At 43.8% G+C, this 15,230-nt stretch overlaps 1 protein-coding gene across 1 annotated transcript; it reads left to right on the top strand.

The window, feature by feature from the left end:
• The first annotated feature begins 5,614 nt into the window (after window positions 1-5,614).
• On the top strand, window positions 5,615-7,351 carry LOC144109522 (uncharacterized). The gene is made up of 3 exons (XM_077642347.1): window positions 5,615-5,746; window positions 6,875-7,039; window positions 7,238-7,351. The coding sequence occupies exons 1-3, from the start codon at window positions 5,636-5,638 to the stop codon at window positions 7,289-7,291; spliced, it is 330 nt and encodes a 109-aa protein (XP_077498473.1). The 5' UTR covers window positions 5,615-5,635; the 3' UTR covers window positions 7,292-7,351.
• Window positions 7,352-15,230: the final 7,879 nt, after the last annotated feature.

Here is a 15,230-nt window from a genome sequence, read left to right as displayed (position 1 = left end):
TTCTGTAGAACGGGGCATTTAACGCGACCGCGTTAAAAATGGCCGCTTAGCTGCCTGTACGACCTTTTCAGGCGTTTGTCCAGCTTGTCAGTGTTCACATTAAAGTACTACGGTGCTTCGTCTTTTGGAATCCCAGATACAACCTATCATTGGCCGGCCTCCTTCGCGCAGAGGTAGGCGGGGAGGCAGCCGCATCTGGCTAGGAAAAATGAGGAGTGACCCTGAACCGCATTGTCAGATGAAATCAAGAGGTGAATGGAGGGAGAGGTGTAAAAATACACCAAAGAGGAACGTGGATGCGAGCATATGGTCAGTATGGTGAAAGAGTTCTGAATGGCCATGTGCCAAAGGAATACAAACTGCTATTGAAAGAGACGCTTAAGACAAATCGAGCTTTCCGCAAATTTATTACCATTCTGTAACGACTGAGGTTTCTAGCGCGGTTTGGGTTGTATACAAATAGTTGTTCTCTCTGACGTCTTCCTTCAATGCCACTCGAAAATAGGAACTGGTCACCTCTGGTGCTCGTGCCGCCAGTTTTGGAAAGCTTGTCGAAAAAGCCTCATTTTGCTTGAGGTGCGGCGAAACTTTGAGTATAGTTTTTGAAAGTCGGATGTAGAGAAATTGTACTAAAAGCTGTGGGTACGAAATTTTCCACCGATTTTAAAAAATAGATTCAGCTTGCCTCAGCTGTACACTCTAAACACAGTAACCTTTAGCGTAACTTTTGGACGTGAGTAACTTTTGTCGCAAAGGTTACAAGTGATGTTTTTTATGTTTTCATTATGTTTTCTTAATTTTTGTTGTGCCCAAAGGGTATAACGGCCAAAAGTCAACCGTTTCAAAGGTTACGATGAAAAAATTGCCAAGTGACCTTTGCGCAGTAACCTTTGAGCAGCACGGTAACCTATATGCGTCGACTAGCCAGGAGATATGCACATAGAGAAGACGTATGTCGCTTTATGTGCGGGAATGTGCTTTTCTGATACATTGGGCCTGCTGTTCTGACCGAAAGGTAGACGCTTTAATATGCCGGAGACATCAACGTACGCTATCGCATGAGCCCGATACTACTGTTTTGGGTCGCAGTCACATTGAATCGCGCGTTATTAGATATCTGTCTTTACTTTTACAAAAGGAGGCTGCGAATGCATGCAAAGCAAATGCAGTATTCTGCGGCTGAATATGAGAGAACACATCTTGAATGTTCAATTCATATCGATGAATTTTGCAAAGAAATCCAACGTGTACTTCCCTAAGCTTGTTCTGTTCCGGTTTTATTGCGCGAACAAGCGCTAATAAACAGATATTTTAAATTACACGTAATTTCTCGATGCCTGGGATAGAGCCTATTTCTCATCTTCTTTGAACTGATACGCGATAACAACGGTGGCAATTAATGGTCAAAAAGCAGGCATATGGAAGGGCAGCGCCTGGGAAGGCGACAGCGTACGTAACCGCATTTGCGGGCTGCCGAGTGCGCAATTCGACTTCCCTTCTTGCGGCTCCTTTATACGCTTCCAATGTATCATTTCAGGTGGCAAATATATATCACAAATCAAAGCGTAATGCGCCCACGGTACGAACGCCGGCGCCCAAGAAACGAGTAATTGCCAAAGAACTACTCAAAATATTACGTGACGGCCGCTCCAGTATGCGTGAGACGCGCATGCGCAGACGGCCTTGCGCTTCACCCAATGAAAAGCGATCTCCTGCTTCACGCTTGGCATCGTTGCACGCCGGCAAGTCTAGACAGCGGGAAGGCGCGGACTTTGCAGCGTTGCGGAGGCGGCTTTGTTCTTCAAACTAGACTTGGAACCGTTCGTGAACCACGCCGTCTTTTGGTGTCGTTTCTTAAGTGGTTTGTTTGGGGCGCACCGCGTCAGTAATGCCGCTAAGCAGCAGGGACTTGTGGGGTACTTACACTGTGCGGCAGCTGCAACGAACCTCACTGTGACTGTAGAAGAAACGTCGTCGTGTGCTCGGCAGACGGCTCCGCACGCTGCGCTATTCGTTGCGACTGCTGCAATCACGTTCCAGGGATTCACGGAAGAATAACGGACTTGGGTGAGTGGCCTTTTTTTACCATGTGCACAATAACGACTTGCAAAGTCATTTATTTCATGCTTGTTAGAGCGCGTATATTTTCTCTGTTTGCCAGAACACCTTCATTTGTAAGGCTCGTTGAGTGCACTTCGAAGCGAAATCTGGTTCAGTAGTTTGAGTGCCTTAGTCATCTATTGCGCGAGTTTCCTGTCAATAAGTTCAGTTATCCAGAATATTGGTTTTGGGCTATTGTTGCAGCATGTCGTTTGGGTCATTAGGTGCGATAATACGGGGGTAATCTAGCGCTAATTCTTGATCGTTTGCATGCGTGTGCACATTATTGCATACTTAATAAAGAGCACGCTTGAAACGCACGGCGGTAGTTTTGTTTTGAGTCTGAATGCTGGAACTTTGCACATCGTTTCAATGATTATCGATTGATTGGTGCGCTATAAGATTTTGGCGATACAACTGGGCACATAAAAAGTAATATTGAAAGTGTGGCGCCACCGAACTTTATGCAACATGTCCTGCTCAGGATCCAGTGCGGTACAGACGGTGTGAATTTTGTTTTCTTGCCAAATGATTCTGTCGCGCGTTTTACTTCGTATTTTACCTAGGTGTCCCAGGGCAAGACAGTGGAGTTGCTGAAGTGCCGCAGCATATTCCGCAACCTAGTAGTTTCCAATGTTAGTGGGCTCAAGAAAGATATTTGCAATTTCTGCCTACAAGTTCTTGTTCTTTGTGAAACCATTTTCCCTTGTTCGCCATTGCACGCTTTTATGTGCAATTGTGCTTGGTATGAGACGTTTTTTTTCTTATTCATGAAAGTGGACGCTTGCAGAGTGGGGCTGCGGTACGATATTAAACGGGACTTCTAGAACTTGTTTATTAATATCTGTAATGCACGCTCTTGGAGATTCATTTCGCCTCGGGTTACAATATTTGTGCGGCTGTTGACAGAACCTATGCAGGCGTAGTCCATGTTTTACGCAATGCGTTAGCTAGTGTACTTGGCTGATGCGTTAGAGCCGCACTGAGGACAGCAGCTTCCTGTATATCCCCCCTCCCCTTTCTCTTATCGAGAATAAATGTTTTTCCACTCCACTGCACAAGGCACAGTATGCAGCGACCACGAAATAAGTGGTGATCCGTCAAAGGCATGAGGGACGTCTCTTCCTATTCCTGCCCACACTCTGCCTTTAAATCTCTGTACTACAATTCGATACGAAACCGCATGCGTGGCTGTTCAATTGATGGCGGCAGCAGAGCTGTCACAGCATTACTCCACCTCTCTCTGCAAATTCAAGGTTTACGAGAAAAACGGTTAACCGGTTGCAGAGGAGCGAGTCAGAAGTTGTCGTCCCAGCCGCCAAACGAAAGCCTTTCAATACACGGTCACCTGGAAGATTGCGCGCGTGGTAATTTATGGCTCTGGAAAGCGCACCGCGTGACAGACCGAATGTCCTTGAAACGGGTGGCGATGGCTGGGAGCGCGGACGGAGCGTTGCGTGCTGTACCGATTGTGTTTGCTTTCGTTGGGTTTCGGTTGCCGTTTTTGTGTGTTTGTGTATCAAGCGAAAATGCGTCGCGTCTTCCTGGAATTTACGCGGTGCTCGAGAGTAAAGAATCTCGTTGGCACCGGCGTGATATTAGTTCTTCGCTTTTAAAGAAATCCTTCTCATTAGCTCCGACAAGCGCATTACCGATTGGTCACCAAGAGGGTCCCCGAAATCCTGGGCAATCGTATTTCAGAGGGGTTTTGGCGCAAAGTGGAAGAGGAATGGCGACCGTCCGAGGTGCTGCTCGGGACTTCTGCTCGGAAGATGTTGCGTACTATGAGTTACTGCTTTGTTGTTTGATCTATATCAGTTCGTTCGATTTAACTAATGTTCGGCCTCATCTTTAATAAATTAAATTAACTAATGCCGTACATCGGCCCCCTTCCTCGATGCGGTGGAGCCACCGTGCCGTCACGGACGAACGTTTTGTTACAATATAATAGCATTTACTGAAAGCACTAGTGTTGGCTTGTTGGCTCGTGAACCATGCATCCAGATGAGTTCGAGAGACGTAGTGAAGTCTCCGGAGCTGTCAACGTGGGCAAACTTTCACGTCTCGTACGTTTCGGCACTTTTTCAAGTTAGGCACTCTAAGCACGTTCTGAGTTTTAATCGGAATTTACTGAGCAGAAGATATGTAGTCGCCTGTTCTTCTTTTCATTGTAAGAAAAGCAACAGGAAACTCTAAGCAGGCTCGTGATATCGTTAAAAGAAACCGGCATATTTCTGCATCATAGTTGTCAAAATAAAACGTCAAATACAGAAAAGCTAAAGCTATATATAAAAGCGATACGGAACAGATGCTTTTGTCCTCTGGCAGAAGCACGCATATACGCCGGGAAAATATTTTTTCGTATCAACTATCAGCGAACATATACGCCGTCGGTTCTATACCAAAGGTGCTACGCAGCTGTATGGCTTCGTGTTACCACGCACCCCTGGACACTTGAAGTCGTGTAGACGTTTGAAAACCCAGAGCGATCTGCCTTCACTGTTTCATTGAACGTTGACAGTATACTAAGGAACCCGCCACCCTTCTACTTTGTGCCTGAAACAAAACAGCAAAGAGAAAAGCTACGAGCAGAAAACAACCAGCATCGTATGTGTTTGGCCTCTAAAAGAGGCGCTTCTACTCTGTGGCAAGCTTGGGCCGAACCAAGTAGTATCAGTTATCAGCGAGTACACGCCGTCAGTTAAACCGAAGCTGCTTCGCAGATTTTCAGCTTCGCGTTACCGAGCGCTGGTGGACATTCGAAGCCTCGTTGCAAACCCTGGAGAGGCGCTTCAAAAGCTGGTATCATTTCACCATCCGTCTGCGTATATTTCTAACTCAGCAGTTCAAATACACAAGAGCTAAAAGCGAAACACAGAAACGCAGCCAGCAGCGCATACATTATCTTCTGCGAATTAGCGTATGAGTTGTATAGGAAGATTGGGACGCATCAGCTGGCAAAATTTGAGCGAGCGCACTCCGTACGCTCTCGGTTCCACCACAGGTGGTCGGCCTCTGTGTTTTCTGCGTTTTTGCCGTGTGGGACTGCATCCTGCTGTTGTATAGGCCAAACAGCTATGTCCATGCGTTCAGCTTTTGTCTCTGGTATCAGGATCTCAATTTCTCATGTGCTTGTGTTCGAACAAAATGACTTTCCAATGTTTGGTGAAGTAGAAGTAATTGTACCTTGGGAAGGAAAGATTTTCATCACTCTTCTGGTCTTGGCAAAAGTGAGTTATTCTCAGCGAGTGAATGCATTTTTCCTTATGAAGGCACCACATATTGTTGTCATCAAATCTGAACTCCTTTTGTATCCGTGGACATTGTATATTTATGTAAGAGATGACTGTTTGTCTGCTATTACAAAATTGCATTATGAGTCACCTTTGATATAATGCCAATGGTTTTGGAATATTTTCTTCCTGATGTTGCATACTGATAGCAAAAAAGAACTTGAGTGTGTTATTGCAGGTTTTCATTGAATAAAGCTTAGTTTGTTTCCTTTTAGGAATTCGGAGACTGACTCGTTGCAAGTATGCCAGAATTCTCTGAGTGTGCACAACCAATCCTGCGAGGGAAAGCTCTTTCGGACAGGTCACAAAAAGCGGTCAGGGCAGCTTCGGGTGGAACTGGCATTGTTCCTGGAGTAAGTTTTTCTTGTTTGTTCTTCGTTGAATGTAGTGCAATTTGCTGATATACCGAGTATTTCAGCGAACACTTTCGATATATCATTGAAATACATTTGGGACACGAAAAAGAATTGAAAGATAAGGGCAACTGACAAATCGACACGTTGAAGGCAATTATAATGGATTAATTTTTTACTTCAGTGACTAGTTCTCTGAGAAATCTGTCAAGGTTTGCACTGTAGTCGGATGGCTGTGTTGAGGTAAATGATAAGAAGGAATTTTTCTTTAATAATAAAGCTAATTTCTGGCACGAACTCTCACTCTTGGCGAGTATAATTTATTCTCAGAACGTTACTTTGGTCACATAGGCAATAACTGAGCCTCACTAATTAGTCTATATTGGAGCAGTGAGTGATGGTGTCATATCAGTTTTCGAAGCAACGATAGACTCCTTTAATGAGCAATAAGCTCGGTGGAAACGTGACCCCCGTTATTGCGTGTTACAATAACAATGGCATCCATCCGAACATTATTTGCTATTTAGCAATGTCATGTGCATTCTCTTGCTTTGCTACTTAGTGCAAAGAATACGACACTCATAGCTAACTACGTGGATGTTATTTTTTTGCGAACCAGCAAAAGAAGATGCATGATATAATCTAACTGAGTAGATGAAATGTAGTGCTGTAGTCACTGCAACCAGGCATCAGCAGGCACTGCATTTCCACCTCTTTTTCCTTACATTTGTCGCGTTCAGTTTAGGTTTTGTGTGGAAATAAGCCCTGAGTAACTTTGCGATTGCCATGATGATACCCTGCCCCAGTAATTCTTGCTACAAAATATTGTAAGGGAACATTACAAGAATATAAGAACTGAGCATTGCCATATACCCTGCTGCAGTGAATAGCAGGCAGCTGATTAAAAAAATTACGATTTATGAAGAAATTAGGTCTTGTGATGTGTTAAAACATTGGTGAATTTATTGAAAACTCAATTAAATTGCACTCAGATTTACATGCATGAGGAAAAAGAAATTTTATTTCTGTTAATAATACTGACAACTGCTTTCAATTGTATGATCTTTTCTTCAAGAATGCTTGCTTTAATTGACTGATTTACACTTCCTCCTAACGACTTTTTTCCAGCTGTGCATTGAAGTGGAACTCCGATTTAAGCGGATCTTTGGAGATATAGAAGGAAAACTCAAAGCAGTAGCTCAAGTATTTTCTTCCAAACAAGGACGCAGATGCACATTTCTTGCCGTTGGAAAGCATTTACAAGGCCATTCCAAGCACGCATTCATCAACGAGGTTTGTGAAATATTTCTTATTCATCTAACAGTTTCTTCGGCATACTGGCTTTTCATGATGACAAACTTTTTTTTAATATGATCAAATCCTCTTGAAAAATCTCATGTTCTTTGTGTACCATGTTTCACTATGGGGAGAATACCAGCCACGATTTAAGTATGACTGGTTGCTCACTGGCTCTAATTTAACATTCCACAGATCCCACTGCCTGAAGTTGCAAGTGACTGCACCTCATGTATAAAGCTGTGCTGAACACACTTGCGTTTACTAAGCGTAGACAGCTGGGCTAGTTGGTTCACAGTCGCATTATGATACATCGTTCTGGCGCACGAAAAACACGGACGAAGGAAGAACAGACACACAATCGCCGGACATCAACTGAAGTTTATTCACAGAAACCAGTCCTATATGTACACATGTGACCACCAGGTAACTGATATCAAAAGCACAAAATCGGGAAAACCAAAAGGCAATCAACCAGAGCCACAGGTTCCATATCGCACACGTGCCTTCATGCAGATCGCCCACAATCATGCCCAAAAAGATTTGCCTTTTCAATTGATGTTGAAGATTTATTCTACTCAATACCTTATCCCGAGCTGTTTTGCGCGGTCAGAACTTTCATTGAAGACGCCGGGCCTGTGGCTTTTCAGAATATGACAGGGTTATCTACCGACAATTTTCTAGAGCTTTTAAGATTTTATCTTTCATCCACCATTGTCACCTTCAATGATTGTTGCCTCATCCAAAAAGAAGGAGTGTGCATAGGCTCTTGCCTAGCACCGCTTTTAAGCGATATATTTTTATCCACCCTTGACAAGCGCATTCAGGCGTCCCTTTACAACGCCAGCGTGCTGAAAGTTTTTAGATACGTAGACGACTACCTTGTAGTAATGAACGCGACTGAGGCTCGGGATAGGGGTATTGTCGTGGACGACATTATTGACATTTTTGTTTGCAACGCCTTTGGCATGAAGTTCACGCACGAACTGCCGCAGGAAGGGCACATCCAGTATCTAGATGTGTGCTTTATTTTTGAGGAAACGCGCGTGTGCTGGCAGTACAAGCCACGGTCGAGAAAACAAATTATTAACTACAAATCGGCTCATTCTAAGCTCGTGAAGAGAGCTATTGCAAAAAACTGCATCCGCTCTGCTCTAGCCAAGTCGTGTGAGCATCGAGTCCGGGAGAGTGTCCATGCCCAACTAAGGCGTCTGGAGAAGGCAGGTTTCCAGAGAGAAATCGTGGCCTCAGTGGTCGAAAGCCAGATTAGCGAAGTAAAATCTGGTGGACGGCACAGGCAGGTGGATAACACACGCCCGCAACAGCGACCTGTCGTTGTGCCTTACTGGCACAAGGTCTCGCACCGCCTCAAGAAGGTCGGGGACAAGTGCGGCGTCCGTGTAGTGTTTTCAGCTCCGGAGAAGCTGGGACGCCTGTGCCGCCTAGTAAACGAACCCAAAAAGAGGTCTGCCTGCAAAATTAGGCACACCAAAGCCCTCGTCGACTGCAAGGTTGGCGTGGTGTATAACATCCCTCTCGCCTGTGGCAAACGCTACATTGGACAAACCGGGCGCTGTATCAACGAACGCTTGCTAGAGCATCGCAGGACAGTAACTTCGATTAGTGGCGGAGGTCATTTAGCTGACCACATTCGCCGTTGTTCGTATAAGCCAGCATGCAAGGCGTTTTTGGAAGAAACAAGTGTGTTAAGAAAGTTCAGGACTCAGAAAAGCCGGGAAATTTTTGAAGCCCTCTGTATTGCCAATGATAAAGATCACTGCGTCAGTACTCCCTCTATTGTTCTTAGAAGAAAGGAACAAGATTATCTGAAGGCTAACGGTGTTGATCGTGTCAGCTAGGCACAGAAATTGTGGGCGATTTGCATGAAGGCACGTGTGCGATATGGAACCTGTGGCTCTGGTTGATTGCCTTTTGGTTTTCCCGATTTTGTGCTTTTGATATCAGTTACCTAGTGGTCACATGTGTACATATAGGACTGGTTTCTGTGAATAAACTTCAGTTGATGTCCGGCGATTGTGTGTCTGTTCTTCCTTCGTCCGTGTTTTTCTTGCGTTTACGCTGGAAGTAGTAAAGAAGTGATCTCGATCAGCAGCGGCAACCTAGATCGTGTCCTCATCTTCTGCCTGGTGACGTATTACATAAAATTCACGACTATACGCCGTAATTTTTCGCCATTCTCGTCCTGCTTCAGAAGATTGCCCTGCAAGACACTGTAGTGCCACGTGGACTACTGACGAACCTACTTAAGAGGCCTTCCACGCTCTTGAAAAATAATTTGTTCTAATTTTCTGGAAAGAAATGTTTTTCAGTTGTTCACTTTCTAATATGTTGTAGTAAGTTTTCTAGAGCTAAATTCAGCAAGTTTTATTAAAACTGCAGTACACAAATTCATGTACTTATGCGAGTGTTGTCAGGCTTATAGTACTGTAAAATGTTACGAGTTATTGGTCATGTCATTGTGCTTCTTTGTTAATAAAGTGACTGGAGGAGTCAATTGTATGATCTTTTCTTCAAGAATGCTTGCTTGTATGTCTGTGAGCTGTTTATTTATGATGTTTAAATCGATTGATTGTTGTTTAGGTTGGTATGTGGCCGCAAGCTCTAAAAGAACTCATGTTATCTGCACTGCTTGTATCTCCTGTCTTGATTTCTTATTGTAGTCATTTTAACCTTTCTTTTAAGAAGCGTGATAAAATATGTGATCACAATACTGCCTTCTCTGATATTTTTACCATTTATATTTTGCCTTACACAATGTCAAGTTGACTTGGCACTTGGTCTTGAATAATTGGGCTTTTATTTTGTTCGTTTTTGTACTATAATTACAGTGCCTATTTTTTATTTAAATTGCAATAAGAGTGATATATGCTGTTGACAAACTCTTCTGGAAGCGAGACTTGACCTGGGCTTGCTTTATTGAGTTGCTTGTTCAACGGGGTTGTTTGGCTTGGCAACACAAATAGTGTAATATCGGCCCAGATTTCAGTACCTTGGATGCTCATTTCTTGCGATATTTTTTTGCGAAAAGTTTGCAAAATGCCTTGAACATACCTGCATCTGTTACATTCCTTAGTTTTTCTATAATGCAGACAATATTTGGGAAGTTTTGTTGTTTTGTATAACTTCTAGTCTTGAAGATGTTGGAGTCAATGAACAATTTGACTGTTATATACCGATGTTTGTCATTTTTCTCTTTTCTGAACTATTCTCCTGATTGGCCAATTTTTGTTCCCTTCAAATCGAAATCCAGCAGAGCTCTGAATTTGATCACCTTCAGTAAGTTGCAAGGATATTTTGGCCGTTCTAGGCCAGCCATTGTGGCGGACAAAGGTCACACATTTTGTAGCATGTAACCTATGCTTAACCCAATGATGTATACCTTTGTAAAGGTTACAGCGCTAAAAGGTTGCGTAACCTATGCATAAAAAGAAGTAATGTTTACCATTTGTAACTTTTACAAAGGTTAAAGGTGGAAAAGTTCCATCGTGTAACCTTTCAATTATAGGTGTACTTCAATGTGAAAATGTGCACCTTTACAAAGGTTACCCAAAGGTTACCGTGTTTAGAGTGTAAATTATCGACTGAAATTCTGCCCAGCAGTTTCCATTGCCTTGTTCCTCTTAAAATCTACTAAAAGCAGTGCAATTTTTGCGTAAAAGTACAATATGTTGTTCAACACAACTGATTTCATAAGTATGGGTATTGAAGAAACAATATATTACGTTTCTTTCTTGTTTCAATGAAATTTCTCCCGACGAATTTTTCTTCAGCGATTTAAATTCAAATGGGCTTGTGCTTTTGATTGTGGTACCAGTCATGAAAAAATCATTGCTTGAAATATGGGCAAAACTTTGTTGTTTGTGAACATACAGAAATGCTGATGAAATATCTGAAAACTCGTACCTCTCCGCCCGATGTTGCCACTAAGAGAGATTTCTAAAGAGAGAGTTTCTAAAGTCTCGAACACTCAAGTTTAATATCGTATTTTCTGAGCGCTGAAGAAATGCTCTCTTGTTCTTCCTGGCTAATGTCTCTAAATGCATCTAAAACAAAGTTAATGTCGTTTACTAACCGTTCCACTCGAATTGCTACAACATACTTCCTCAATAACGATAAAGTTGAACTTACAACAACTTACAAGTACCTAGGAGTTCACTTTCAGTCTGACCTAACTTGGCATTACCATATTAACACAATCTTAGCATCAGCAAATCGCGCACTCGGCCTTCTTAGGCGTAATCTCAAACACGCGCCTTCACACTTAAAAAAACTTGCTTACATCACGCTAATCCGCCCGAAAGTTGAGTATGCGTCTGCCATATGGGACCCTCATCAAGCTTACATCATAAACAACCTTGAATCCCTGCAAAACCGTGCTGTTCGCTTCATCTTTTCAGATTATTCACGCTTCACCAGTGTCACAGCATTAAAACAACGTGCCGAGTTGGAACCGCTATCATGTCGACGCCATTTCGCTCGCCTAACCTTGCTTCACAAACTGTATCACCATCCCACCCTCCACGACGACTTCTTTTTGCCACACCCTGCAGTCTTTCCTCGCCGCGACCACGTTAACAAAATAAAACGCGTCACATGCCGTTCTTTGCTCTACTCGAAATCATTCATTCCTCGCACTATAATAGATTGGAATAACTTGCCATCACACATAGCTACTGAGGTTAACCCACAATCGTTTCAGCATTCGTTAAAACAAACCATGGACTAACAGATTTGGTATTTTTGTTGTATTATGTGCATTTACTGAGTATTTTCTTCTGCATTGTTTGTTGTTGTTATTTGTGTACATTACTAGTTTTAATTAATTATTACGTGTATTTTGTTTCTAATGCCTGTGCCATATTTTTATGCTTGTATCGCCCCCCCCCCCCCTATGTAATACCCTCGCACGAGGGCCCTTAGGGGTATTGTAAATAAATAAAAATAAAGCAAGATCCAATAAGTCTCATCCCAGCTTAATTTACATATGCCACAAAAAAGTATGGTGTGAAACGTAAGCTTTTATTGGTAGTTTATTACCGGAGCCGTGACCTAGCAGTTTGGGCATCCGCCCCGTCTGCAGGTGGTGCGGGATTCGATCCGCAGCGCCGCCTGGTGCCCGCCAATGATACAATGGGTACAAGCTTTCCCTGGCCTGGTGTTGAGCTTATTCAGGATGAAATATTTGGGATCCCACCTTGAGTAAACGAAAATATCTTGTGTCATGGCGCTCTTTGGCCCCAGATCCACTTGCAACACAAAACATTCATCATCATCATTGATTATTCAGAAGGAAAGGCATCCAAGATTGTAGTGAGGTATAAGAATGGCGAGTTGGGCAAGTTGCATGTAGTTCATATTTGCGGATAATTCTGCGCGGAGGGACGCAAGACACTGGAAGGGGGACAAAATTTTATTGTGGTGTTAGTTCCTGCACGAGCGTCCCTGCTGATTCGTGAGCGTGCATTGCGCAATACGGCTCCTCTTTTGCGTGGATGCTTGCTCTCTGTGCGTCTATATCTTCAGAAATGACCGGAAAGTCCGCAATGGCGCCATCAGCAGCCGGTCCACACTTGGAAAACCGTGCCATGAATGAGAAAACGTAACGACCAAAAGCACACTTCCTATATCAGTGTCTACGCAAATATTAAAATAAATACAAGATAACTAAAAAGCAAACGAAAGATAGCGTTATGAGCACATAATTGAGCTCAGGAATGAACTAAAGTCCATTCGAGACCAGGGGGAGTCCGCAAGGCAAATTCCGGAGGGCTGGCTGTATGGCGGCGCATCTTCGTTACTTCAGGCGAGGCACTGCGAACAGAATGCAGACTTAGCATTAATTATTCTGGAATTTAGATATTTTAAAACTTTTTACTTATCTTTGTGACTTGCGGTATGTAAGCCGTAAGAACAAAATGGGAGACGGCAGCTCGCACACCCAAAAATAAAATTTACCCGGCTTCTCCGGTTTTTCAGGCACATGGTGTAAGTTTCTCACAAAATTGGCGAGGAAAACAACGGTGCGAAGAGATGCAAGAAATTCGAGCTCCCACGTTGCCTGCATCTCTTTATTTCATTTTTTTTTCAGTTTCTCGCGCTTATTTTATAACCACCGAAAACGATCGATTTAACGTTGTGCATATTACGTTGCGCAGCAGTGGTGTTTCTCCCCCGGAAGAATGAAAAGTTTTTAGCGCTCGACAACAAAAAAGTAGGAAAATTTGTTTATCCATATCAAAGTGAAGGAGATTGGACAGGGCGGAATATCTTCAGATTAGTCAACGCGTGACGCTCAGATTCTAATTCGACTGTCTCATAAATATTCTAGCATGTCTAGTGTTATTCGTCTATTTCCAGATAGCCACGGACACTGCAAAGCAGTTGTAATGGGAGGGATACACACTCGTATAGTGGTAGTAGTAGTGGTAGTGGTAGTGGTAGTAGTGGTAGTGGTGGTGGTGGTAGTAGTAGTGGTAGTAGTAGTGGTAGTACGGGCTCGTAGCCTGTGCAGCCAGGTCCCGACAGTGCGTGGGAGGGGGTGGGAAAGAAATCTGATTGCAGAGTAACCGGGCAGGAGAATAGACAGTGGGAGAGGTTGGCATAAGGAGCAGGGCCGTTGTGGCATGAAGTATCACGATGAAATTTGTATAGATAAAGCCCTGCAGGTGTGACAAGTGCGTTAAGTTGTAGCTGTCAAAGGATGTGAGCCTCCTGCACAGAAAGACCGGATGAGGGTCGGGGTAGATGTTACGGTCGAGGCGTAGTGCTTTGTAATATTCTTTGATGGTGGCGCGAAAGGACCGTCTCGAACCGCCCTCCGAGTTCCTTGGCCAGGGGCTGAACGGTACCCGGGCAAATGTTTAAGAGCTTCACGGGCGAGCTGGTTAACCAGCTCATTGCCGTCAATCCCCGAGCGCCCAGAGATCCATCGAAGGAATAGAGGGCAAGGGTGCAGCGACGCAAGTGCGGCCTCGAGCTCCGTGGACAGGTGTGATGGGAGTGTTTTTGATTCAATGACACGAATCCTGGGAGTCTGTGTAGATGGTGTAGTGGAAAATGTATAGCTTGAATGTTACAGCTGGAAAGTGGAAGTTATAATTTAGGCCGAAGTTATAGCTGGAAAATCCTTAACTCGCTTTTCATCTAACTATCCATGTTGCTTTCTTGCTGTGTTGTACTACGATACTATTCACCTTCCTCTGATGCGTGCGTTGCTTTTAATGCAATGCCATTAGAGTTGACACACCAAACACCCCCCCCCCCCTCACCACCTCCCCACTGTCCGAGATGATCTCGCTCATTGACCGAGAGATGTCGTGTGGTCTTGTGACATCATCCCAACCTACCCTGACGAAACACCTTGATTGTTTGAGAGAGGTCACGAAACATTGTCACTTCATCAAAACCTGCCCACCGTGGCAGATGACAAATAATTAATGATTGGTCGAGAATATTTTGGAGACAGCAAGGAAGAGACTCGATATCAGAAGTCGGGGAAAAAAAAGGTTGGTATAGCAAATGTCGTCACCGCCACAGCACAGCAGGTACCTGCTACTGCAGCTGGTAATCGTAATACAACACTTGATGCACTGACAATTGCAAAGAAACTGACGCAAACACACCCTGGGATTGCAACAGAAGCTGCGTATAATGTGAAATGTAATGATATCTCATTCCGCTCATCGGGTACCTTAAAGGGCAGGTGAAGAGGTTTTAGAATTGTACGAGTTTAAATGGGGTAGAATGTGTGACACCCGGAGGTAAAGCATGTGAAGTATTTTGGGGCTAAGATTTGAAATGTTGACGTAATAGCAGAATAAATCCGCATTGTTGGTTAGGCTTCTCTTCAGTGCCTGCGATGGGCAGAGACCGCAACGATGACGTCACATAGAGCGGCGCTGCGTTTCCAGCTAATAAACGTTTGTTTCAAGGAATTAAACCAACGCCGCCGACAGTGAAGCCCACGAAGCACGATGAGACGCTGCCATAGAGAAATGGATGCATAAAGAAATGACTCCCATAATTTGAATGCTAGCATGCGCTGCGGCCTGTCGCGCCCTCATAGCGAATTATTCATTGTTTAGTATATTATCTATTTACTTTAGGAGCAGAAAGATGAAAATTACATTCCGCGGGCGCTCTTGACCGGCCATCAACGCAGCTGCGC

Source organism: Amblyomma americanum, chromosome 11 (assembly GCF_052857255.1).
Source record: "Amblyomma americanum isolate KBUSLIRL-KWMA chromosome 11, ASM5285725v1, whole genome shotgun sequence".
In the NCBI taxonomy this organism is placed as follows: Eukaryota; Metazoa; Arthropoda; class Arachnida; order Ixodida; family Ixodidae; genus Amblyomma; species Amblyomma americanum.
Note: the sequence above shows the minus strand (reverse complement) of the source record. Positions and strands in the feature narration are given on the sequence as shown.